The 27,719-nt window shown below is 41.0% G+C and overlaps 2 protein-coding genes across 2 annotated transcripts in view; both read left to right on the top strand.

Annotated features, from left to right (window-relative positions):
• The window catches only part of agbl4 (AGBL carboxypeptidase 4), a 284,101-nt gene extending 272,377 nt beyond the window's left edge, over positions 1-11,724 (top strand). The window contains exons 11-13 of the mRNA XM_073476442.1: positions 2,928-3,090; positions 11,411-11,504; positions 11,625-11,724. Of these exons, the coding sequence (XP_073332543.1) occupies positions 2,928-3,090; positions 11,411-11,504; positions 11,625-11,724 (357 nt within the window). The remainder of the gene's footprint in view (positions 1-2,927; positions 3,091-11,410; positions 11,505-11,624) is intronic.
• A 1,756-nt stretch (positions 11,725-13,480) lies between these two features.
• On the top strand, positions 13,481-27,708 carry spata6 (spermatogenesis associated 6). Its single transcript, XM_073475888.1, has 11 exons — positions 13,481-13,570; positions 14,513-14,650; positions 15,700-15,748; positions 15,877-15,918; positions 16,042-16,166; positions 17,825-17,905; positions 21,048-21,479; positions 22,729-22,831; positions 23,289-23,329; positions 23,523-23,683; positions 26,127-27,708. The coding sequence occupies exons 1-11, from the start codon at positions 13,481-13,483 to the stop codon at positions 26,239-26,241; spliced, it is 1,377 nt and encodes a 458-aa protein (XP_073331989.1). The 3' UTR covers positions 26,242-27,708.
• Positions 27,709-27,719: the final 11 nt, after the last annotated feature.

The raw sequence follows: 27,719 nt of genomic DNA, 5'->3' as shown, positions 1-27,719 counted from the left end.
GACCCAATCTATACGTGGATGGTGTCACTTTTCTACAGCCATTACACTGCAATCAGTATTGACTTCAGAATGATAAGTTAAAGCATAAAAGTTGCCTACTGCCAGTTTAAGTTTAAAAGGAAAGGTATACATACATGTTTGTATATACTGCATACTATGTGTCAACCAATTATCAATTAACAGAGGGGTTTTTTATCTGGTTGCCGATAAAATGAATTAATTCAACTTTGGCTCTGATGCAGCATGCAGTATGCAAAGTAACAAGTAACCAAAGTTATCAACTCAATGTGGTGGAGTAAAAAAGCACAATATTTGGCTCCACAATAAAGTGGAGTGGAGGTATGCAGTAGCAGAAAATGGAAATACTCAAGCAAAGTACTTGAGTACAGTACTTGCATATTGTCACTGCATATTGTCTCATATGAATTTTACTTGTAGTTTCTGGTTTAAAGTTTGCCAGACATGTGACCTTCAATGTGAATATGCATTTATACTGTATGTAAGTGCAGAACAGAAATAGCAAACACTGTACAGGTGATGACGAAGCAGAGGACTGTAAAAGTAGGCCAGGATATTCTGTATGAGCAGTGCAGGTGTTCTGCTAAAGCACCTTCTTAGGTGGCTAAATCTGGGTTTATCTGGGCTGTGTAGAATGAAGGAGGAGGTGAAACTTAAAAAAAAAAAAGTATTGGAAATGATGGCAGATGAACACATCCATTCACTGACTGCGATGCTTCTCCAACCAGCCACACATGCATAACCTGGTGACACCTTTTCATACAGGTACATTATCCACCAAACCATTTCCTCTCAGCCCCGTGTCACTTCCACTGACCTTCGTTTTCTCACTGACGGTGACATTTCATAGCAGAGCCACTTACACACATCATAAAGAGCAACCTTTACTACCCATTGACACCCAGTGCCAGCCTCCATACAGGGACAAGTCAGACATGCAGACGTTCACTCACACATGTATGGAAATGTCACTGATTGTCAGTGTCTATACAGTACGCAGTGTTACGAAGGACGAGTAAAACGCTATTTCAGGAGAATTTATCTCCCTCCCTCTCTCGCTCTCCCTCTGTATTGCTTGTGTGACAGCTTGCCCAGGGGTCATCTCCCTCACTGTGCTTTTGTCCCTCTGCCCATTCAGCACTACCTAAAGCCCAACGCAGCAGCAGCACAACACAATCATGGCAAAGTCCCACTGGTGGCCGCCAAGTCTGCATTTCAGCAAGGCAACTCTCACTGCAGCAGAGTGGAGTGACAGTGAATGGAAACTTTTTCCACACTCTTCCCAAGACAGCCTCAAATTTGTGTAGCATAGCTGACACGCTGAAACCCAAAATAGACCGGATGTTTTTTTGTTTTTTTTCTGCTTTAGCCATTTACAGCTGATCTTGATAATGACTTTGTATAAAGGAAATCTGCTCAAATAAGCCACTGTACCCTTCATAATTTGTCCGGGATTCTCGAGAGGCTTAACGCTGAAAGTTACTGAGAAACAAATCACTGGGTGTTAATGCGTTTCTCACTGATGAGACATGTCGGCCGATATTGACAGTAGCTGGTTTGTTTTTTTAATTTATCAACAAGGTAATATAGTCAAAATAAATCTTGAGCTGGATATTTATGATGAAAATGTTCAGATATTAATGTTTTAATTATTGTAAATTAAATAAGGTTTGTTTTATATTTAGCTTGGAAGTTAATGCATCGTTAATTCAGGTTCATATGACTGACTCAGGACCCTAATGTAGATGTGTGCACAATGATTTACAGATGCTCGATGTGCTGTGTAGCCGCGAGGCAAACTTTATTAGCCATGGACTTGCCTGTGTGTACATGCCGTGTCCCTTACCCATAATGCCCTTGACATTAACACATCACCTCTTACCAACCTGGATGGTTGCCGGGGCAACCATCAACACACTCTACACCTAACATAATCAATTGGACTAGCAAACATTGCAAACTTGTTGTGCTTATTTACACATCCAGCAGACATAGAGAAACATTAACATTCACATGGAGATACATCTCTGGCCACCTGATGAGTCTAAGTCCAGTATCAACTTTCCTTTTAGCTCAGTTTTTGGTGTCCACCAACTCCTGAGAGAAGTATGTGACCCTTTAACTGCTAAATGCTCCACTATGTTCACCAGCTAATTGTTAATGTTTGTCAGAGTATTTTCGGTGAAAAAAGCAGCCTGCTGCGCCCAAAAAGGGGGTGAAAGAGAGGTGGAAGTGAAACAAAACATTAAAGTTGTGGGACTAAAACCAAAACAACACACTGAAAGACACTAAAAGAACTCTGGACAGTTGACTCTGTGTCGGTTCATCACTATGAGCAACACCTTTCTCATTACATATAGTCATTTGATGGATTGTTATTTCAAAAATATTGATTATATAAGCTTTGAACCATTTGGTAACCCTAGGAACATTAGCAGGTCTTGCCAAACACAATAGTTGCCTTTCGTTTCTACAGAATACTCTTTTCCATCACAGTGTAGTACAGTGAAGTGTGAACTGAGACACGAAAAACAAAAGCAATATGTTTCTGCTGAATGTCTTTTTCTCTTTTCCTGTCAGTGTTGGTGCTTGACAAATGATCTGTCATTCGGGTTTTATAGGACATAACATTTTATTTTGCAAACACTGGCCAGCTACTTGTACATTTTGAAACTTTAATCAAAAAAACTTCCATAGAGGTATTCAGGGACTTTTCCAGGTATTTACACAGGTAGCTACATAGGAAAATACTCCAGACTCCAGAGTCTTGCTCTAAGAGGCTTTAACAGGGTGGATGTATGCTGACACAAAGACTTGAACCCAAACCCTCCCACTGAAGTGTCCTCTCTCTAACCACTAGCCTGGCACGATGTCTCACGATATAGTTGTTTTTTTGTGTATCCCTCCAGTCAAACACGTCCTTCAACCGGGACGTGGTGAAGGCCGGTACCGGTAGACGGTTCCTCGGTGGTCTCCTCGATGACACGTCTTACTGCTACACTCTGGAGGTGTCCTTCTACAGCTACATGACAGCTGGCAGCACCGCACCTGTGCCCTACACTGAGGAGACATGTATCCTTCGACATGTGTGATCTGTGTGTGTGTGGAGAGCAGCAGTTCTGTTCTGTTTTGTCTCTCTTTATTTCTCCTCCGTCCTCACACACACACACACACACAGACTGCCTCTGCGGTAACAATCTCCCATTGAAATCAAGCCAATTGATCTCATTATCATTGAAGTCATTATTTTAATATTTGTGTCCCTGGTTGTGAGTGTGTGAGTGTAAATGTGTTGGCGTGTTCCCGTGTGTGTGTGTGTTAAGTCATGTGTACTCACCAGAAAACCATGTTGCTCTTTTGTTGCCTCTTGTTGCGACAGATGTGCAGTGACAGAATAGGGATGTGATAGCTGCGTCTATTGATTTCATTTACAAAGGAGAGAGGAGAAAGGGGCTTGTGTTGGCGTATGTAGCGCTGTGTGTGCACACAGTCGAGGCTTTGATTGCAATAAACAATGGAACAATGGAACAAACATGATTCCCGTCGACTACAAGCACGCGAGCACACACACGTGCATTCATCATGGGAACCCGAAGGTCACAGGTGCCTTAATGGAGCCAGATGGGAGGAAGTTTTCCTTCAGCTGACCTTCTCGGGGCTGAAGAGATCCTGAGAGCCGGCCGATGGCAGTCTGATCTTACCGATAGAGTGAGTGAGAAGAGGGAGGAAGAGAGATTTAGAGAGAGCGATAAGGACCCTACACATGAAAAGTATGTGCTCTCCTACACACATTCTGCAGGTGGAGGGGTGTGTGGAGATAGACGTAGCCCTAGTGCCCTCTAGTGCTGAGAGCTGGCGCATCGTATTTCACCATGGCTATTTCTGATTCACACACACATGAAAAGTTAGTAACGCTCATGTTAATTCTACATGTTGGAAGATGGAAATTTATAGAATGTATCCTGTGAGCAGTGAGGCATTTAGGGGATGTTGGAAAAAACATACCTGGTATTTTTTTCTCATCAGCAATCACTCAAACAAACTGATGTATATTATGATTGGGTATGTATGAGTGTGTGTTTTTTACACACTCTCATCACTTTGACTGTTCTCACAGAATCATCTCAGGTTTACGCCAAAATAGAGGGCACCACCACAGCCACAAGCAACATTTGGCCTTACATTCAGGAGTCTGACTCTTATGATGAACAAACAGCACATAACAAATTCTACTCAGTGTTTTCACTTGACTTCAGAGCACGATAAGAAATGGAGAGCCAGGTATTTCAGGGACATTTCTCCTGAAGGTCAAAAACTCAGCCCATGTGGGAGACTTGCTTGATCTTTTTTTGTTTTCCAGGGGAGTGTGTGAATGTGTGTGTGTGTGTGTGTGTTGTGAGAAGAGGAGGTGTACAAGGAGGAGGGGCTCCACAGGGTCTGCAGGCAGCACAGGGACCTGGTGTAGAGTGGAGATTGGGGTCAGGCAGGTTGAAGGAACCAACCATGTCGCTTTATACGCGCCAGCAGTCAGCTCGATGGAGCGTGCAAATCATCAACAGAGACCTTTAGCATCTCGACGCTCCCCCTCCACCTTTCTCACCTGATGCACACACACACACACACATACACACACGAGCCTGCACGTGCTCTAAACTAACACATGACAAATGAATAATAACCTGAGCCCCTAACTCTCACCACCTTCCAAACACGCTGCCCTTACCCTTTCATCCTCCCTGACTCTCCTTTGCCACTGCTGTGACTTGTAGCTACCAAAATTGAAATCTTAACCTTTTTCTCACCACCGTGACTTTTGTCACAGTTTGACGGTGTTCAGAAAAAGGTGTAATGCAGTGTGTGTGTGTGTGTGTGTGTTTGTTTTCTGATCTCTCCTCTCCTTCTCCTCTCATGTCCTCCTCCGTCCTCTACTCTGTCCTTTCCTCTCGTCTCGTCACCCAGAACATAACAGCTCATTATATCATTTAGTCAAGCTGAGAATCCTCTTCTCTGAAACAGCAGGGACAACCTCCATCGCGTGTCTGTCTTCTCTTCGTCCTCTAATCATAACACCTGTGTGTGTGTGTGTGTGTGTGTGTGTGTGTGTGTGTGTGTGTGTGTGTGTGTGTGTGTGTGTGTGTGTGTGTGTATTTCTATGTGTGCCTCTTACACATATATGTCTCTTTTTTATGCTTCCACACTGTACAACATCCCATCTCGCAGAACTGTAATGAAGCAGTTCGGCCTGTTATTTTCCTCCAGGTTTTTTTTCTATTGTCGTAGTCCAACTGCATTTTGGGACGGAGCGTCCGGTTCAGACTCTGAAGTTTAAACTGGAGAGTGGAATGGATCAAGGTTGAGAGAATCTGGGACCTCGTTCAAAACTCAGCTTGACGCTTTCCATTGTATGTGTGTTCAGTATGTGTGCTTATGTGAGCTTTGGGGGCTTACTTACGTAGTAGGTGTTTGTGTGTGTGTGTGTGTGTGTGTGTGTGTGTGCTTTTTTAGGTTGTGGAGAGACAGTATTCTCTGTAACTTTGAAGAATTATTCAAAAACTTTCAAAGCCTTTCAAGTTGTTGTCCTTGTTTTCCTGCGCTGAGTCGAGTAGTTGTTTTTTTCTGCCATAGTACAGAAGTGCTGATTTTCAAGATTTTCAGACGTATGAATCAGTGTGTGTTGGCTAACCTGAAGACGTAGCGATGCATCATGGATTGACAGCTTGTGCAACTGGTTTTGATGTGTCCTACACACACACACTTATAGCCCTGATTTCCTAATGACGTGCACTTCACCATAACAGTGGGACTCCGTGAATGCCAGAGCTGCCAATGGAACACAGTATGCATCAGTGATCTGACACCCAATGAACAGCCTGTGAGAAGTATGCAAATCATATAGCTTGGAGGAAAATATGCTTCACTACCACACATCATACACATCATATCACACAGACATGCACAAATGGATAGGTGCTCACACACACAGAAAACATACATTTATACACACGGTCGATTGCACAAATATTGTTGCTATGCTCAGATAAACAGGTGTCCTCATGAAAGCAATCACAACAATGCAGTTCTTCTTGTATAGTGATAGAGTTGATGTCCATGCAGCCTCGAGATGAAAGTTTAGAAACGTCATGCTGGAGCAGCCAAATGGTGCTCAAACCTGAAAATTTGCAGTTGTATCAATACAGTCACAATGCTGAAAGAAGTCAAAGTGACATGATTTTCAGTAGTTTCAGCTTAAGTTAAAGCGCTGAGATGAATTCAAATTATCAAGCGTGATCGAGCCAGAATTGTCTGCTGAAGTGTAAGCACTGAGAGTCGATGACCTCTCTAGTTAGATAGGAAAGCCGTGGTACTGTCCTTTAAAGTGTGAACATTGAAAGTGGTTAAAATGACAGTTTGAGTGTAAGTTGATGTGTAACCACTGAAAGTAGTTGAATTGTTAGTTGATAAGTGAGAGATAAAAGCAGTTACAAAGGTTTTGAGAAAAAATTAAAAATTCCTCATTATCCACTCACCCTCATGCTGATGGTAAGTCAGGTGAAGTTTCATAGACCACCAAACATTTCTGGAGCTTCACAGCAAAACAGCATTGTAGCATTCTCCTAAATAACTTAAGTAGATGGGGACTTGTTTTAAAACGTAAAAAAACAGCCAAAACAAAGTATCAAATACCTCCATACAGCTCATCCGGCGTAAGCCAAGACTCCGGAAGCCCAGAGATCCCAAATTGATTTGAAAAGACAGTATTTACACCCTTGACACGTGGTCGAGCTCATGCACCTACTTCAGGTGCGTTTTTAGCTTCGCAGCTGCAGTAAAGACTTCAAACTGTAGAACCTTTACTAGTTATGACCATTTTCGTTTCAGTTTCTTTATAATCTTTACTGTGACTGGATTGTAACATTGTAAAACAAGAATATCTTTAGAATCAGAAGAGTTTTGTTGCTGCTTGTGCACACTGTTAGAAAACAGAGGCCCTTGTTACACTCATTTCAGTTTACTGCTAAGGTGTCAGAGCTTGTCTCCTTGGCACTGACAGCAGTTCCTCCTGTCAGGGATTTAAATCAGCCCTTGTTTGTCCCTTTGGGCAAGAAGACGTGAGGTCTTTGAGTCGCTACTGGGGACAAAAATGTCCCTTTCTGTATTGCTGTTGTTGACTAGCCTCTTAATTAGCATTGATAATTAGCTCTCGGTGTGTCAGCGTAGTGACAGGACCTGTCAGTGGCCCATATTGATGGCTTGAATGTCCCCTTGCTTGTCTCCTTGTTAACTCCCATCTGATCTGGACAGCATTCTCCGCGTGTCTTGTCCATTTTACCACTGGGGGCCTTGTTGTCTGATCGTCACCTTGTCTGTCTGTCTGCTAGGACCAGGCACGAGGGACATGACAGTGAAAACCGCTAAATGTCGTGCTGACAGTAAACAGCTGCAGTAAACAAGTAATGACGTCCCCAACCCCTTTGTCTGGTGTGTCCTGTATCTCATCAGCACTTAAGCCTGCGTGCCCTTGAGCCATGACAATGACCTGCTATTGATTAGACAAGACCGTTAAGTGTACTGAAATGTTAGAGAATACACCTCACACACCTCAGTGACAGGCAGGCGAGATGCTGACTGGCTGCATCCTCAAAGGCGTACGCCTCTTTGACCTCTCTGGAGCTGGATAATGATTATACAATGATAATGATAATGTTTTGCAGTAAAGTAGATGATGACCATTATCAATAATATTGTCAGTATTAGCCTAAGTGTGATCATTCAGAAGAGGCTGCCTAGATGTGGATCAAAGCAGCTGAAGGTTTTCTGAATATTTCCACTTCCACCCACCTCTGTCATTCAGGCTACAGCCCACTGACTGTTTCCTGGCTCTCACTCACATCACTTCCTGCTGCAGCAGCAGCCTCGTTCCAGACCCTACGGTTTCCCCCGGCAACAGGCCAGGCAGCAGTCAGGGCATCCTCTGTGTCTCCGACCATTCGCCCCATGGATGAAGTTCTCCTTCAGAAGCTGACCGTCCATCACCAGACCTCCTGTAATAGACGGTGAGTCGTGACAAGCCAAGCTGAGAGGCCATCTGCGCACGGTGGGGTCCGGGAGATATTTTTGTCACTGAGCGTGCCTGGCCAAAGAGCTCAGGACTGGCACAGAGCTCTGCTGATGAAAGAGAACAGAGGAAAACACCAAAAACTTTCCTGATGTCAGAATGAAGATGTCAAGGATACAAGGAGAGTGTTTATATATATAGTATACAGAGAGTGTGTTCATGTGAGTGTATATCAGTCTTAACGACAAGTTGTAGATTAATAGTTACCTGTCGTTACCTGTCAATTAACAGTTACCTGTCGTTACCTATGACACATTTTAATTTTTTCAATAATTTGGCTACATACTTAAAGGTGTTCTGTTAAACTTCTATGTTGTTTTGAAAGCGGACTCCATTTCTAAACTACCTCTAGCTACTGTTGTTCTCTGTTCACTTTAAATTCCACTCTTGCAAATAAAAAAGTGACATATAGATTGTGACATACATTTCTACAAATTGTTACATAGTTAAGATTAGCCAAAGCTGACGAACTTTGCGTTTGCTAATTAGCAAACATTAGCATTGTAATGCACTTGACTATCATTAATGAGACACTGGTGGCCCACCAGTCTAAATTGCTGCACCATAGTCTCATATTGATCCAAAAATGTTTTTCAGTTGTCATAACAGTGCTGAAGATCTCCAACGTTCTGCACGGTCGCTTCAGTAAAGCGTCTTTAACTCTCAGTCAGGACTAATAGGCTACAAGATTAAAAGCAATAGATTGATATTGAGAGTTACAGTGTGTTATATTTGATTACTTTCTAAATTTTATATTCTCCACAATTTCTCATTTATGGTCATGCTATTTATGAGATAGTCTCTTAAATGTTCTCTCAAAGTGCACCAGATTGATACATTTAACTTTTTAAAATGCGCAAAGTTTTCTCCTGGGGGATCATGCCCCGGACCCCTAGTGCGAGGTCCACCCACCATAGTCTCACGAAATCCTGTTAGATGGCACGTTAATGTTAGCATTTAGCTCAAAGAACAGATGTGCTGCTAGCATGAGTGCAGACTCTTAGTCTTGTTTGGAACTATTATGCATTAGAATTAGCATAAAAGCAAGATTTAGAAGGACGTAACCTTAGTTTGTTCATCTGTAGTTTTATCTTGACCTAATCAGTATCATCAGCTAGCTGTAATGAGACACACACACACACACTCACACACACACACTCACAGCAAGTCTGGCCTGATGCAGGACTCACAGACAAACAGCCAGATGGGGTGTAAACACAGACTCTGGCGTCGTGTGGAGAGCGTTGCCATCAGCCTGCCGAGTGAAGAATGAAGTCCTGTGCAGACTCCCGAACATACGCAATAACACACCCTCAAAGGCCAAGGTGACAGACTCACTACAGAGGGGCTTGCTTTCATAGTTAAAGGGCTAACTTACCAGGTATACCCAGGTGTGTGTGTGCGTGTATATGTGTGTATGTGTGTGTGTGTGTGTGTGTGTGTGTGTGTGTGTGTGTGTGTTGCTTGAAGTATGACAAACTACAAAGCCTGAAGTGTACGCCCAGACAGCCAGCTCAAACCGAGGATGGATGGATACAAGTTAACAGCTTTTGGACAATAGCTTTTCACATTTGTAGCAAGCAGGATTTATGTAGCACGGGTCATTTTGTGATCATTGCGAGAAATTGGAAAATAAAAACAAAAATGACAGAATCGCCATCTTTTTTAAAATATATAGTTTTCTGTATGCCAGTTGTTTCAATCACACAGTTGTGACAAATAGATAGTCCGGCGGATGACAGGCCCTATCCGAGTATCAACAAGGTAATGACAGGGGAAAGTGACAGATTATGTCTCTGTGTTGCTCCATCATGCTCCAGCCCTGGTGAAGAATGGAGGTAGCATCAACATAAAGCATAAACATCAATGCCTCAAGATGGGAAAAACCTTTATGTTTTTGTTTGATTTGTGTTGGGATCTATATGAACAGTATGTATGTGCATGTTGTGTAGATATAGGATGATGGCTGTGTGTCTTAAAGGGTGGATAGATAGATTGGCAGCTGATATTGATGGGGTTTTTTTTGAGTCCACACACCTCAGTGACTCGATGAAATGTATTCGTGTTAGCGACATTGTTCTTATATATCCGTATTTACAATATCCTCACTCTGGTTGATTGGAAACATTGCTGACATTCTGCGGTTCTCTACGTCTTCATTATCAGAGCCTGATTGTCATCATTTCTTGCTCCGCTGGCCTAATGATCACAGGCTTAGCAACAGCACTCATAGATGCTCAGCTGTTTTATAAAAGCAGTGAGGTTATTGATATTGTCCCTAATGTAGTGAGGGACGATTGGGCAGGATGATTATGTGTGCGCTCACCTCTGAATTTAAATAAGGCCACAGCTTATAAGTAATTGCTCTTGTGTGATTCATACCAGCATCATACATTCGGCTGACGTGAGTGAAATGCAGTTGATTTAGCCTCACTTAATTCAGAATGCAGTGTGTTGTACCTTGAGGATTTACACTGCTCATTTATCCAGTCGCTATAGTCCCTATTATTCACTGTACCTCACTGGGTGTGTGCAGGGTCAACATAGATGGGATTTTTTAAGGCTTTTCTTTTTTAAATATTTCTTTATGTTAGACATATTTAAGTAGAGATTCGGTGATTTTAATGTGTCAGGCAAATATACAGCTTCACAGAATTTTGCTAGATCGTTGAAAATGTCCTTTTTTTCCCGCTTTATTAAGGACTTTTTGGGGATAGCACAGCAAGCTATAAACACAACACTGACATACTATTACAAATATAGTTGATATCATACATGTTAGCAACAGTTGCCTCTGTACACATCCAGTAAACACAGAGCAACATTCATTAGGAGTTGTGTTTCTGGGAAATCTCATTAATGTAAGTCCAATATTCACTTTCTTTTAGCTCTGTTTTGGGTCTCTACCAATTCCTGAGGATAATATCTAGCTCTTTAGCTGCTAAATGCTGCACTACCAGCTAATGGCAAACTTTGCCTGTTTACTGTTTGGTGCCAGGCAGGGAGGGTACAGTGAGTTTATCAAAGCTTTTTAGCTAAAAACAGCTGCCTGTTTAGCAGTTCAAGTAAAGTTAAAGTTAAGGCCGTAAAACCAAAACAATTAGCTGAAAGATGCTAAAATGGAGAGACTGCAGAGTCTCTGTGCAGTAGCTTTAAGTTTCACTCCACAATGCAAAGGGACTACTATGGAGTTTGGGAATGACTGATATAGTAAATGTTTTGAGCAGTGTTACCTGACATCATCCAAAGACAGTTAGCTTTAACTCTGGTCCTCAGACATGAAGCTGGGCAGGAATGTGGCTCGAACCTTCCTGGATTACTACAAACTCAACAACCTCATCAAGGACAATATACCAGCTCACCTTCAATGGTAAAGCACTTGTGCATTATGAATAAATGAATGTGTAAATAAATAAATGATCACAATATGACTTTCCTGAACTATATCATACCATCTCAGTCATTCATATTAATATGTTTTTACCTCCAGTTCAGAGATGAAGTTCCACACAGGCAACGGCAACGGAAAGGGAAACGGCAGAGACACATCAGACAGAGAGAGGGAGAAGAGCCAGGGTGTCGGGCACTAGACAGACAGACAGAAGGACGCAGACTGAGCATGTATAAAACGCGGAGCACCGTAGCAGGAGGATCCTTCACACTTCATTGCCTTTAGAAGCTCCACATCTCCCTGGCTATAAAGACTTATTTTCACAGATTTGTAACAGTGGGATGACTGGTACCTGCAGGACTGAAGTCAGAACAAGTTTCCTCTTGGGTTATTTGACTCTAAACAATAAAAATGTGTGTCACTATAAAATGTGAACTATCGAATGCCAAGGGAAGACAAACAGGTGGTTATGCACGTGAATTCCATCTGAGGCCTTCATCGAGCAGCTCCTTTTGTTTTGTTTATTTGTTTATGCCAATGTAAATAAATGCATGCTTCCCCTTTTACTGACTTATTTTTTGTGAACAATTGTTGTTTTTCTTTATTGCAAATTCACAGAACAAATTGCAATACACATACATTTTCACCCCTTTTCTACCTCTTCTGTTCCCTGACTTCGCCACTCAGCCATGGCGCCCTAAGCCTCCCCTTCTCTCCTCCATCTCAGTTTTGACTTATATTGCTAATAAAAATGTATGTTCTCTGTCCTAAGCAAGTCTGTTACTACAGTTTACAACATGGTGGCCTTGGCTTTGTTTACCCAAGTGCGGACAGTTCTAACATGACCACATCTTGAAAGTATTGCAACCATTATTTGGTGTACATTTTGTGTGATGGTAGACAGTACTGCACTATACGTTTTTTGGCTGCTGTTAAGCCAGTGAGCCATAACTTGGATTGTTTTTTACTCTATACTGTGTAACAGGAAGTGGTTCTACGGGTACAGGCTTGCCAATTACGTCAGACAGAGTTAATGCCACTTTCCTCCAAAAATCATAAACCTCTGGGCAGCTCCATATCATGTGATTAAATGTCTCAGATATATTGAGGTTGCACAAGTAAGGGCTAGCTGACTGTTTTATATGGAGTCTCACAAGTGATGTATGATAGGCCCTCTGACACAGCCTGAACTGGATCAGCTGATGACTGTGGTTCTTGGATGCATGAATACGTTTCCTAGTTTATGTCTGTTCCTGACATATTTAATGGCTTTTTTTGAGGGTGTTATTATCTCTGTTGGTATTATAATTTCTCATTAAACTCTTAATCCTTTCATCATAATTTTGTACCCTTTGCTTCCCAGTAGAAAAGCTGAGAATATAAATGATTGCTTTCATGTACATGAGACAAACATCTTTATGGTCTCTTCAACTGTATTCTTGCATTATTTACATACTGGGGGTCGACCGATATGGCTTTTTCATGGGTGATACTGATACCAATTATTAGAAATCAAGGAGACTGAAAGCTGATATTTGGGATCGATACTCATTTGCAGTAAAAGAAAAAGATTCTGATTATTCAGTGCTTATAGGCTATTATTTGTAACGTTTTACTAATAAGGTATTGTTGTGAGAGAGGATGCTGCATCAGAGCCACAGTAGCACATTTTTAAAATGAGTTTATTTTATCGACAATCTTTTAACTTATACCTATACATGCTGAATATCGGCCCTGATAATTTTTATACAGTTGTAACTGCAGATTTCATGGCACATCAACACAAATGCCTCATGAACACAAACAAAGCAGTGTCATGTGTATCTTGAGAGCTCAACTATCTGTGTGTCAGGGAGAGCTTTGTGATTGGCCACTTCTTGGTCACATGACTCTACATCCGCTCTGTGACTGTTGCTGTCTGGCAGCTATGACAACGGAGTTCAAAAGTTGGATGAATGGCTTCCCAGAAGAAGAAGAAGCAGCTCTCCTCCTCCAAAGTGCATCAGAAGTCTCTGAAATGTACCGTGTACTTGGACGTTCACAGAGTAAGTGCGTCGCAATGCTACTCCTTAGCTACAATACTCAGAAAACGACCTGTTACTGTAGCTTAGTTAACGTCAGCTAGCTTACAAGCTCACATCCTCTTCCCTTCGCAGACATCCCCCCATGTTCCCCAGCTAGCTTAACGCTAACACTTAACTAGCGGCTTCCAGTAAGCTAAGGTAGGTTATCTTGATAAATGGGTTTGAGTGATATTGTTCCGAGGCCCTTACCATTATGAATATTATCGAGAATACTTATTACCTAACTCTTATTAACCAACGCTATAGCTAACTTATTTTACAAGTTTGTTCCACTTAAGTTTTTATAAAACGTCAGAGATAATGAAGAAGACATAACATACGTGGCAATTTATTAGATTACGTGCAGCCTCCTCTGGAGCCACCAAAAGGCTTTATACAGTTTTATGTATTTTATCATTACCTATTTTTTTCTTATGAACAGTAGGACTCCCCAAGACCTGTGAACACACTTTAATGTTTAAAATTGGTAGAGTTACCCTTTAATAGAGATGCCCCTGAGCATGCATCGTAACGCTGCTATAAATATTGATACCAAAGGCTTAAATGTCTGTAAAGCACAGTTAAATTACAGACACTTTGAGCTTACTGATTTCTAAACGATAGGTTTCCTTTAAAGCGCAGTATCTGTGGATCAGTTGAAAGCTGATTTGGTCTCATTTCCACTTGATATATCAAAGTAATTCAACTTAATTAGTTTTTCAAAGTCCTTTTCAAATCATGAACATTGTTGTCCTGTTTGGTAGCACTAAAAAGGTCCTACTGATATGGAAACTTCTTCAGAGGATTGCACACCTGTAAAGCTGTCATAAGATCGAAAGAAATCTGTGTTTGAAGGACACACATTAAAGCAGCACAAAGCCTGGACTGTCACTGTAGTCACCTAAAGACACTGTTTGTGTGCAGGTCACATGTCCAGGAGTGCTCCTGTCGAAGAAGAATGATATCTACCTCAGTGTCTGTATCATGGGCCAGTACAGGAAGACCCCCTGTTTGCCACCTGTGTTCCCTTTACTCTTCCACCACAAAATGGTATTTGTCAAGGTGAGAATAATAACTCTGCATTACAGGAACAAGTGCTGCCTCCATTACTTAGGCAGAAGATATAGAATTACCTTCTCTCTGGTATTTTTTTTTTAGATGTACTGAGAGAGATGTTGGGAGAACTGATCTATACAGCAATATATCGTATCGCCTTCCTCTTGCGATATGATTGTTGATACACCAGCGCCAAATATCAATATTCTTGTGATGTAAACTTCTGTAAACTTATTGGAGAGAATTTAATGAGCCATAGTTTTATCCTTCCTTTAAACATTTTAACTCAAGAACTGTTTTGGTTCCTGGCAGTTCAGCCTTTTGCCACTTTATGGCCATTTTATATTACAATGATGGCACGCATGGACATGGCCAAGTTGCGGTGAGTGTTTGGGATGAAGAGGCTCTAAGCTAAGACTCTATTCACTTTCTATACATTGTTTCATCTCAGTTAATGTCAAATTTTGTGAAACTTACACCACATTGATTATACATAATTGCTGCACTTAACCTTTCTAAAGCTAGTTCCACTTTTTCACTTAGGCAGGTGTCATCGTTAGATGTTCTTTTGCAATGTATCAATCATCGCAGAATCGATATTGTGACACTATTGTTATTGTAGGTAACATCGTGAATCATATTATAACGTGAGTTCCTCTGTGATTCTTACCTCTAATATATATCACAAGTCTTCATGTCATATCCCAGATCTCATGTAGTCTCCTACCATTACCTATCTATTGTACTTTTATCTACAAAAGACACTAGTTCAAGAAATGTCCATCCTTGCAGTTTTTTTCTCTGTATTTTTTTCTGTTTGAATTTGTATGAAATCTGCTTTCATACAGTGTACACTGCAGGCTGTTACTGGCTTATTTTTGAAGTTTGAGGATTTTAAATTAGCAAACCCTCCAATTTGAAAACTGCTGCCCTGACTTCTGATGAAAGGGGCCTTCGTTTCCCTGGAGAGGGTGGCAGAGTTAGATACCAGGCTGTCTGTCTCATCTTGTTGTAAGTATTGATTTGCCGTGTCTGTACTCTGTCTGTTTTACCAGACTTTCCCCGGCGTTGTTGACCCTGCTGATGTAGCTGACCTCCTTGAAGGTAAACGGCCGTCTGGGATTTGCTTCCTCATCTTTTAGTCCTGAATCCTCTGCTATGCAAGCTTATAGGCTATTAGCTGTGATACTGATCATTAGCTCACAGTCTATTTGTGCTTTCCTTCCTCTTAGCTGACACAACATCTTTTGAGCTGATTCAGTTGGTGCCTCCAGGTATGCTTTCTGATGATGCCATATGGGCATGTTAAGTCCCCACTGTATCTAATCATTACACTGCAAAAACAGGATCTCTAACTTGGATTGTGTGTACCTGTTTACCCCCCGTTTGGTTTTTAGAGGGTGAGGTCCTCGCCACAATGGAGGAAAACAGCAGAGATTTCCTGTACCCTGGTCCCAGACTGAGCTCCAGAGAAGGAGCTGCAGAGAGAGAGATACTGATGAAGAGATCATCCTTGTTTCCTGTAAGATGTTTTTCCATCTATTCCTTTTATTTATTTCTTTATCCTCCTTCCAACACCTGTGCCTGTATTGATTAAACTATCAAGTGACTTACTTCAACTCAGGTGTATGCTCCGAGAAGGAATAACCAAAGGATAGGGGCAAAGGGGCAATATGTAAGATATGGCCAGAATTGTAGGTTAAAACATTCAGAAAAATGAACTAACACTTCGAGTTCACAAGTTTGCTACTTAGTCCAATAGGAAACAAGATAAACTCACAAAATGTCAAGAAAGGAGATATTTTTACACCTATCTTCCTTACTAAACAGAAAATACAACCAGAGACTGAGTTGTTCTAATTCAACCTTGTTAACTCATTGTAAAATACACTTCATTAAAACTCTCCATACTAAACAAAAAAAATAAAATTCAACAAAATCGTCTTGGTTTGTCCTGTCACAGTCACCTCTGGTTTGGTAAAAAATAAATAATCAATTCACAGATTAATACGTGAGCATTTTCGTTTTTGCCCACTGCTGATGCCCGATTCTGTAAATCACCCCCTTACTGTATTCTCTGTCTTCAGTCCAGGATCTGTCGGTCTTAGAGACTATATTCAGTCCCAGTCTGGTGTCCAACTATGTTCACTGGGAGCCCAGTTGAGCAGAGCCCTGTTGTCTGCGGTGACGCCCCCAGCATCCAAAGTCGTGATCCAGGCAGACTCCCCTCAGCTAACAAGGCCACTTAGCTACACGGATAACTGAGCTACTTGCTGACTGCAGCAACTCACTACAGCCAAAGATAGCTACAGCTCAGAGTACACTGAACAATCACCCCTTTAATTCCAAAATGTGAATAATAAATGTGAGTCCAGGTGTAACGCATGTATTTCATGCTTGCAAAGGTATCTGGGCCACTGCACGCTGTTAAATTCATTAAAGAAGAGCTGTCACTTGATGAGTTTATTGTTCACATGTCACAGCGACCTCACATTGTGCTCGCCATGTGATCCATCTGGATTGGCACCAGTATTACACATGTCACTCATAGACAGGAGAAGATTGTTGCTTTCTACAAGAGAGTATCCTCCTAATCTCTGTGGCTGATGTGTCTGTGCACATGACAGGCAGGTACACTACTGAGATAACTGATTCAAAAGCTCTGTCTTGTCTTTGAAAAAATGAAGTAATTTCTTTAGAAAAGATAGCATTTTTCCTTATAGAGCTGTTGACAGCCTTTGCTACACAGACAGAAAAACTTCATTCCTCTCTTTTTTCTCCTCCTCCTCTTCTTTATATCATCACTTTCTCTCCCCACCACCTCCTCCTTTCACTCCTTCATCTCTTCTGGGCTGTGGGTTGCTTTTCTATCCTCCCCGTGTCCTCCGAGGCACTAACTGGCATATTGAAATGTCTTTAAACACCATTCCCCTCACCGTTGCTTTTAAGTTTTTGTGTTTGAGGCCTACATAGCAATTTAGATGTCTCTCTCCAAATGCCATATTATTTAAACATCACTGGAGCCTCTTTCTTTTCTGCAATTTGTTTTTCTCAAGCCAGGCGTAGATTGAAGATTTGTGCTTGTAAATTGGTGTTCCAAGCAGTGCTGTTATCCGTCCTTTTGTCCTCATCTCCCTGTTAAAGGTGTTGTGTTTGCTCCTATTGTCCCTCACCCTCTAGGGAATCTCCCCCAAAGTGGAGTTCAGCACGACATCAGTCACACAAGAGAGTGATGTGAGGGACAGCTGGCCTGCCTCACCTGTAAGTGTCTCCTCCTGTTACATCTCATAGGTCTGTGCATGCCCACATACACACACTGTACATCTAGCTTTTCTTCACACTTGGTCTGCTTTAGATTTTCTGCTCTTCTTGATCTGTAAAGCACTTCAGAAAGAGCCTGCCGATTATGTACATTTTGTTGTCTGTTAAGCTGTTCAAATCCATCAAGGGCCACTCATAAGTCAAGTAAACAGTGTGTTTATCAGCCTGTTTGAGTGTTCAAAATATCCGAACACACGTTGACCAAAGCTAACAGTGAACAGTTCATCTAAAGCTCTAATGAGTGGCGTCGCTCGCCATCAGTTTTGCCTGTTTCCCCCATACATACCCACCTTCTATTGTTGCCATGGCTACTGCATCCATCTATCTATCCATACTGGCAGTGTTTCAAGGGTATCTGTTCTCTCCTTGTGAATGTAATTACGAGGAGGCAGATCTGTGATGCTGATAGCGAGGCTTCTTTCACATCTCCGACTAACTGGGAGTTTACACTATTTTTGTCACAGAACCAGTCAGTCATTTTTTTTACATTAACTTACCAAGATGAGGGTCAGCTGTGTCTCTGCCACTGTGTCCTTGTGGATTTTAAAGTGTAACTGTGCTCAGCTGCGTAAAATCACATTTTACTTTTAGAAGCATACGACTCTTTCCTTTGTCTTCCTCTTCATCGTCATCTCTTTATTCCTCATACGCTTTGATTTATGAGAAGTTCCCATCCATTGTTGCAGTTTTCAGTATAGAGCTGAAACAGTATGCTGATTAATCAATGTTATTCAATGGAGAAAACAAATACTATTTTGACAAATAATGAATAATTGTTTTTCCCTCTTGAAGCAACAATTTCTGCTTCCAGCTTCTCAGATTTTCTTTTTTCTTTGTTTATGACTGTTCAGATATCAGTTGGGTGCAGCCCTACTTAAGTTTAATCTATTCGTTCATGGTCTTGTGTGAATCTGCATACGTGCGTGTGAGATGTGTGCAAAGCTAATCTCAGCAGTGTAGAATAATGCTCCAATTCAAGACTGGAAAAGACTGTCAGATAAAGAAAAACCAGCAACAATAAAAATCTTTCACAAACAGTCCTGTTTGTAACATATGATCTATCACACAGTGGTTGGCATGTTGTGCCAAAAAAACACCACCATGCATTTCCCAGGTGCAGTAACCTAAGCTAAGCTATTTGTTTAAATGGGATGTCATTGACAGCGAAGCAGATTGTCAGAGTGTTCTCCTGGCCCCTCAGGGGGATGTCTGGATCAGAGCACCGCTGTGGCTGTCAGACAGTAGAATTTCTCCATTTTCTCTGTCCTAATGGCTCCTCGGCATAGGCATTTCCCTGACTGCCAGCCCTCCCAGCTGACAAACCGTGTCCTGTTTTAATAGAGATTTAGAGTGATAGCAACTTCAAGCAAAACCTCTCAAACTGTAGTGATGAATATACACTCAGATTTTAGCAGTGTCTCACTCATTCTCTGAAGATTTCCTGATGTTCACATCTTGTAGTAATTGTTGCCATTCTCATTTCAATACAGGTTTTAATCTAGAAGTCATTTTAAGTCATGCTAGCAGCGTGGCTCTAGGGGTAGCAGCGCTAGTTGATCAGTCCATCTGTCAACCTGTCAGCCCACCACTTTGGTCTTGACTGAAAAATGTAACAATTGTTGGATAGACTGCCATAAATTTTGTACCGACATTCACGGTCACCAGAGGATGAATCCTAATGACTTTGTTGATCCCCTGACTTTCCCTTTAGCACCAACAGCAGGTCAAATTTTACAACTTTTCCATCTTATTTTAATGGATTTGTACAATATCCGGTACAGACATTTATAATGCCGAGATCATGTGTCTTAATGGCTTTGATGGTCCTTTTGATTTGCCCTTTAGCACCGCCATTAGGTTGACATTTGTGGTTTTGTGAAACGTAAACAACTATTAGATAAATTGCCATGAAATGTGTTGCAGGCATTCATGTCCACCTCAGGATGAATTGTAATTATTAGGATTTCATCTTGCTCCTTTGCATCTTTGTTGTATTTGGTTCAATTCTTTGGTTTATGACAAAATACCTGCAGAACAATGAGATCCCATCAGCATCAGGTGTAGCAAATGTTATCATGCTAAAATACTTAATTGATAATGCTTAGCATCAGAATATTAGCATTGTTATTGTGAGCATGTTAGCATCATGGATCTGGTGAGCATGCTTGAGTGAGCAGTCCTGCAGCCTCATGCACTTAGTCTTGTTATTCATCTACAATACATCCCAGGCTTTGTTTAACAGTGTCTTTACCAGACAATATCAACAGTGGACACAGCAGCTAATCAGGTCAGACAAGCCCTCACCACTCAGTCGATGACTGACTCTCAGTGGCCGTCCAGCAAAGAACAGACACAAGAGCTGAAAGAAGTCAGAGATGGTGGTAGATGTGTGGGCGGGAGAGCACTTCTTTCAATTGCATTAAATCAGACCAATCTCAAATGGCAACCTCGATGAAGATTTATTCATCATTTAGTTTCTCTTAAAAATAGTTCTCATGTTGTGTGATTTCCCTTATTAGCATTTAGATTATCTTTGTTTTACAGCCAGGTAATGCCTCTTTATCATATTAGACTGGAGATGGCCATCAAATGCAATTAACATTTTATCTTAACGTATTTATCCCCGGTTGGCATTACCCGCAGGAAGTGGGATATTGCATTGGAGAATGATGTTAGTGGCCATTAGAGTTATTGAAGTAATTCTGCAGAGGTTGTCTCCATGGCAGTGCTGACTGCAAGAGCCGTTGTTGTTGTAACACTTAAGCTGAATGATTTAGCTAATGGTTTAATGGTTTATGTCCAGGGAGAGCAAGTCTGTGTCGAGAGTGAGAGCAGCTGCCTTAATGGCTAAAATGGCTGATGCTTGTGGAAAGGAACAATATGGTGGTCTGCAGAGAAATCTAAACTGCTGAGACAAATGCTATGCGTCACCTCAAAATTGAGACCTGTGAGGGTAGCTTGACATGTTGGAACAACATATCAACATTTTAATTTCTCTCTCTCTCTCCCTCTCTCACTCACTCTCTCTCTGTCTCTGTCTCTCTCTCTCTCCCTCTCTCACATTCTGTCCCTGCACCCCCAGACTTCCTGTCTTTTTCCAGTGAGGCCATCTTTAACCACATCAGCGAAAAAGTCATCGCCATCCAGCAGGCATTTTTCTAAAATAGATTATACAAACTGTGTCTCTTCTTCAAAAGGTGGGAACGAAAAGCTGGATGTTGAGGCAAGAATAACTAACTCTGCTCCGTCCTCTACATCCACACACTCCCCTTCTTTATACAAATCTCGCCGCAGTCCCCAGAAACACAAGAAGGAGAGAAAACACACCTCTGTCAGAGTTTCTGTAGACTCTGGCTACCAGCAACCCACAGTTTCCTCAAGGACACGCGCCTTGTCCCCTTACACCCACCGCAAGATGTGCCAGCTCTCAGAGGACGCCCGGCAGAGGCTCAGCCATCTCCAGCTGGGGCCTCACCACTTCAGGAAGGAGACTGAGAGCCAGCCGCCCTTCTTGGTTGGTAACACCAGATATATCCCTCTAAACTGAAGGCAGTTGACAAAAACGTGATCTGATGGTTTGTTTAATGCCAATAATACACATGTTCAGTGGACAGGGGTTATAAAATTAATGGGATCCTGAATTGATGTAGTTCAAACCTCAGTGGGAGCTTCCTAAAATTTAACATAATCTAGTGGGCAGATTAAGTGGAGGGCATAATAAGAGAGCAGTGTTAATCTTTTTACCTGAGCCGTTAATGGATTTTGACGTCACGAAAATGTTTCACTGTGTGCGCATGTAATATGGCCTATTATCCTCACTGAGTGTGCTTTAATAGCACACGTCGTGGATCTAGGTCTGTACACAGTTGTTTATTAACACTTTAATTATGGCTGTTTCACTGCTATGAGAAATTTGCATATAAAAGGGAGTGATTCTCTGATCACACAGCCTTGGGGAATATACTGTTGATGGACAAGAACAACACAGCCTGTAGTTCTGTGCCCCTCCCTCGCTCTGCTCTGCTCCCTATTGTATTCCTGCTTCTTCATTTACATCAAATCTAATCCTGAGGTATGAATATCAAAATCCACTAGCATGCTGTTATTAAAAGGAATGATTAGGTACAGAGTTGTTTGTTTTTGTCACACACATGAATGGAATTTACTAGAATACAACAGCCGTTTTATTAAAGAGCGGAGCATGTTTTTCCCACTCTGGTTTTCCTGGGGGAATCTTCTGTCGACAATTAACCCCAGTAATTTAGAGTCAAGCTGCAATTAACAAATAGATACCTAATGAAGTAGCTTAGCCCCATGGTGAATGCATTATCAGTACATGTTTCAGAGCCTCAGCTCCCTGTTTGTTTGTGCAGAGTGAAGCACATTCCTACAGAAAACACAACCTATGTTATTTGAGACAGAATACATTTAAAAAATAAAACATCTTGTGTTTGGGTTTTTTATGCCTTATTGCAATCTTGTTGGTGAAATAGATGAAAGAAGTGCTGTAAGAGTCTTTTTTGCCAGCTTTTCCTTTGTTCTGCACAAATTACAGAAATGAGTGAAAACATTCATCAGAAATGTTTTCTGCAGACTAAACATTTGTTATTTGAAGTTGGCAGATCGTTTGATTAATTTATTAGCCATGAAGAAAATATTTGCCAACTTCACGTCGCATGTGTCTCACTATGTAGATGAAATTCTTCTAACTACAACAGTGTTAAGTTTTGACTGCAAAATATTGTTCTGTTGTTTCCTGTCAGGTCTCTAGTTGCAGTAATGTCTCCGGGATGGGAACTCCCTCTTCCTCCCCACAGAGTGGTAGCATGCTTCGACACTCTGTCAGCTTCACATCTGATCACACAGGTAGACCTTTGTGCTCAGAAACGAATGGATGTCCATGCTATGCTTGCTACAGAATTAACTGATTGCAATTGGTCTCATACGGTACATCAGGAAAGCTTGTGTTGTCTTATGAACATGTGTCCATTTTAATTTCTCCTTTGATTTATTTGTTTACATCGTGATAACACGTGTTGAAGTCTTTCCCAGTAACCGCTTGTATGAGGATTTGAGTAATGACTGATAAAGTTGCTTATGTAATTTTTGTTGTCATAGTGTAATAACAGTGTGAAGTTACACTAAGTATGCACCAACAGCGTCTGGCTTTGTACACAGCTTCCTCTATTTAGGTTTAAGTTTCCCTCACACCTTTTAATTTTTACGGGATAATAAACAGTTTATTATTTAAAAGTACTGTAAATGTTAGTAATTCAAAAGCTGAGGTTATTTTTTTCATTTAACTTTTAACTTGTCATTGTAGATTCTTCTCTCCTGGGGAGTTACAGACCAAGAACAGGAAAAGTAAGTCCAGAACATTTTAAATCAGCAAACACAAAGAGCTATTGTGTTTATTCAACAGCACATCAGTAGCAAGGAGATAAAGCAACATTATGTAGAAATTGACATTGTGTGTGATTTGGTGCCCCCCACGAGATAAAACATCCTGCAAAGTGTATTCACTGGTTATAAACTGTTGCCCTGTGACCTCCTCCAGGTCAAGTCAAGTTCTGTGAGGGACCCGTCGTCTCCAGAGACACAGTCCAGACTTGAAGCCCAGACCACAAGCCCTGTGAGAGGTGCTGCGTTAGCTCAGTCCACCCTGAACGTGTCAAACTCCAGAAGTCCTCTGAATCTCAACCACTCCCTCAGAGAAAGGTAAAATCTCTGGACAATGCAGCCCTGCCATTGATATTATGTTATGACAAGATTGTAAGATGTTAGCATGTTTGTTTTTAACTTTGTGTTGTGGTAAATTCAAATGTATCTTCAGACACACAGCGGTGAAACACTCCGGGTCACCTCAGAGCCCTGAGTTTGTTTTTTCTGGCCACGAAACCAGTTGATTTTCTTCACACTCACGCCAAAGCATGAGAAAACATAATCCTCTTTTTTTTGTTGTGTTTGCCCGGAATTTATCCAGATCCATCTGTGTAAATACTGGTGTTTGCTCAGAAGATCTTAAAAGCAAAAGAGGCACCTGTATGAGTTTCTGATTACACGGCATACAACAAATATATGACAATCCCATGAGATGTTAGTCATACACTGCCGCTGCATTGTGTGTGTGTGTGTGTGTGTTTGTGTGTCTTTAATTTTGATCACACTCGACAGGCAGGATGAATCCTCCTCCACCTCTTAAATTACAGAAGCTGATGTCTTGTCATGTTTGTTCATTACTGAGAGAGGAGGCTGAGAGAAGGGAAAACAAAGAGGAAAATGGTATTGATTTGTGTTTCAGCTCGAGTCTGATGCATTTGACCCAATGCATGCTTTAATACATTCAGAGAGACCTTGTCATCGATCATGGCAGCTGTGAGTTAAACACACCGATGGGACCGATGTTCTGTTTTATTTGTTTGTTAGTTTGGACTCTCCTTTCCCCCCTTCGTTCTGCTGAGTCCATAAGTAAACATTAAAATCAATAGACAATCTTAAACTGCAAAGTAAATTGTAGGAAATGAATGATACTTTTCTCTCAATTGAAAACGCGACAGGAGTTGCAGGGTGGGAGATTAGAGGGGGCCTTTGTAGATTCCCTCCGACAGGGAGAGGGGCACGTCTTACCAGCAATCTTTGATCTATAAAGAAAATGACAGATGCCAGTGGCGACGTTTGCTCCCTAAGCCCCGAAGTCTCAGTCTATTCATGTCTCTGGATGATTTGTCCTTGATGACTTTTTTGAAGCAGGTAGCGAGTTTATCTGATTACAGATGAAAAGCTTCCATTCCCACACTGCAAGCCACGCCAAGACACGAGCCAGTCAGTCAAACAGTCATCAACCCTCCACTCCCAACAAATGGACGTGGATGAGATTTATTACTGTTCACTTCTGTCTGTCTGTCTGTCTGTCAGGGCGAGCTTCTATTTCAGAACTGCCTGTGGCTACTAACTTGCAGATGCATTCATATTGTATGGATGAAGCAAATTCATGTCTCCAGTTCAAATGTAGAGCTGGTTCTGTCAAATGTGAAATTACTTTTTGTTTTTTGCACAAAAGGTTGAAGGCAGAGGAGCCAAAAATGAATGTTAAGATGGAGAAACTATGTCATTTATTTCAGAGTATTCAGAGTCTGTTGTTGAACACAGTAGACCTGAAGTGTGTGTCAAGTCAGTGCACATACCACTCTTACATCTTATGTTATGTCACAGCACAGACTAGTGGACAAAAGTAATACCTATATATATATATAAATTATAAAGGTTCTCTAGCTCCAGTTTCTCCAATGTGTGAATTTGCTGCTTTTCTGTATTTTATATCATTGTAACTTAATATCTTTGTTTCCAAGAGTGTTGATTGTACATTTTCAGTAATTTGAAGAGACATTTTTCACTATTTTCTTATTTCTTTTAAAGATTAAAGCTTTTTGTCTTGTGAGTTCTTAAAACAAACCAATGTCTACTGGATACCCCTTATGACTAGTGTATTTGCTTTACTTTACTTTAATAGTCTTGAAGAAATAGAATTATCTAATAGAACTGCCAACTAACTAACTAACAACTAGTTTCATTATTGAGTTTTGCGATAAGTCGTTAAGTCTATAAAATGTCAAGAATTGGTGATACATGCTCATCATAATTTCCCCAGAGCCAAAAGTGATGACTTTAAATTGGTTCTTTTGTCCAACCAACTGTCCAAAGACTCATTTACTGTCTAAATGACAAAGAAAGGCAGCAAATCCTCACATTTAAGCTGGAACCAGGAAATGTTTGACATTTTGGCTTGAAAAATGACTGAAACGATTAAGCGCTTATTTAAATAGTTGCATTGCAGCTCTTTCATCCACTAATTCACCAGAAAAAATAAGCATAACTTTGTGGAGCAGAAATATATATATTTTTTACGTTTCTTCCCTTTTAATTGTCTTTCGACTCCTCATACTTAGCTTTTGATGCCATGCGGGGGTCCTGATACTCAGACTGGGAACCACTGGATTAATCAATAACAAAAATATTTGTTAGATGCAGTCAAAATACAATCACAAAATCTTTTCCTACAAATAAGCAGCTTTACATCAGCCCAACTTGATGCAGGTATATGAAAGTATTCGTATGTGATTTTAAGTTGTAAACATGGCATTTCGTTGTGTTTTTTCATCAGACTCCAGACCAGTCAGCCCAGTCCATCCTACTGGGAGCAGATCCACAGCCGAGTCCAGAGGATTCTGCAGACGCACAAAACCACTTGGGACCAGCAAGTGACCTTTGACCTTTAACTTATTGATCTGCCCACAAGGTGACCAAACCACTGTGATCAGAACACAAATACTTTTTACTGTCATTGTCTCCTTGAGTGTGTGTAGGAGTAGATGCACACACACACACACTTGCATACCTTCTTAACCTCAGGATTTTATCATTCAGTGAGTCGAACCATCTCACACACATGTATCTTCATTTATCTCCCTTTGATGTTCATTTAAATTTCAACCCATCGCAAGCACCTGCTGAGCCGTGTTTGGCGTCGTTACTCTTTGAAAAAGGCAGGAAATTTGCAGGGGTTACGTTCAAAAGCATAGCAGCATGGCTTTCCTCCCACCCGTCAGCTGCGCTGTTTTTTTTTTTTTTTTTCCCAACGCCTCGATGGTGAAACCAAACAGAGACGTTGTCTAATTTCTCTAAAGCTGTGTGAAATTGGCTCATGTATAAAGAAGCAACATTTCGTGTGTGTGTGTGTGTATGGGAAGGAGACATGGTTGGATGTAAGCTGCAGCTGTTAAGGACTCATCTCTCGTAACACAAAGAGAGACAAGAAGGTAGCCAAGAGCCACCGTTGGGAGCCAGCAGCTACAAGAGATTTAAGAGAGAAGAGGAACAAAAGTAATCCTGAATGAAAGAGCAGGCGACACAAAGACATGTAGCTTTAACATAAATTAAGACAGTCACTCAGATCCAGAGTGTTGCACTAAAATGTCTCTGACGTTCAAAGTGTTTGGATGTCCTCATCAGAGGTTATCTGCTCTTTATATTCAACACTGTGATTTCTTTCAACCACAGGAGCTGAATAAAATCTTTTATCAAAGCTAATAAAATAAAATGCAGCTGTGCTGTGCACTCTTCACAGCTGTACACACAGATACATTCATTTAACTCTGACTGATATTTAATATAGAAAATGTATTCTATTTTCCAGGAGGGAATAGGTGAAACAGTGAATGATCACACTTTCTGCTTTTCTTCAGTGCACTTGGACACGTAAAGTAAATGTGCAGACAGGTTCTAATTAATGATAAAACTAAATCCTGTCTTTGACTCTATTACCCATGTGTCCATCTCTACTCAGAGCCAGAGGAAAAATGTCAGTCAGATTGTGATGTGCACTTAAAAAGACAACAAGTTACAATGAAAATTACTTGTTTTCACAGGTGTATCCATTAACTTCTGACAGTCGTAAATGTGTTTTTCATTTTGAATCTTGATTAGAGCCAGTAAAGTATCTGGGGAATGAATTCCCCGAGCTACTTGTGTACTCTTTACAGAAGGTAATAGTTTTAATATTCTGCATTGGCTTCAAACTGTGTGGAGTTTGTTAATGTTAATATAAGCAGCAGTAATCAGGCATTAATGATTTTTTTTTTTCTGATCCTCTTATCAGAATAACCAACTGCAGTAACGTAAAAAGGTTTTTTGAAATGTCAGCTATATGTAAGTATATGTAACTTGCAACATGCTGTAAAACGGTCACCTGATGCTT

This window comes from Pagrus major, chromosome 11 (assembly GCF_040436345.1).
Source record: "Pagrus major chromosome 11, Pma_NU_1.0".
NCBI lineage: Eukaryota > Metazoa > Chordata > Actinopteri > Spariformes > Sparidae > Pagrus > Pagrus major.
The sequence above is the reverse complement of the archived record's forward strand: the minus strand, read 5'-3'. Positions and strand labels throughout refer to the sequence as shown.

What these genes read in the sequence shown, in the direction of transcription:
- spata6 (XM_073475888.1), top strand. Translation starts at nt 13,481, where the DNA reads ATGGCTTCCCAGAAGAAGAAGAAGCAGCTCTCCTCCTCCAAAGTGCAT. An exon ending in ACAAAATGGTATTTGTCAAG is followed by an intron (nt 14,651 to 15,699) that starts GTGAGAATAATA and finishes CTGTTTTACCAG; the next exon opens with ACTTTCCCCGGCGTTGTTGA. An exon ending in TGTAGCTGACCTCCTTGAAG is followed by an intron (nt 15,749 to 15,876) that starts GTAAACGGCCGT and finishes CCTTCCTCTTAG; the next exon opens with CTGACACAACATCTTTTGAG.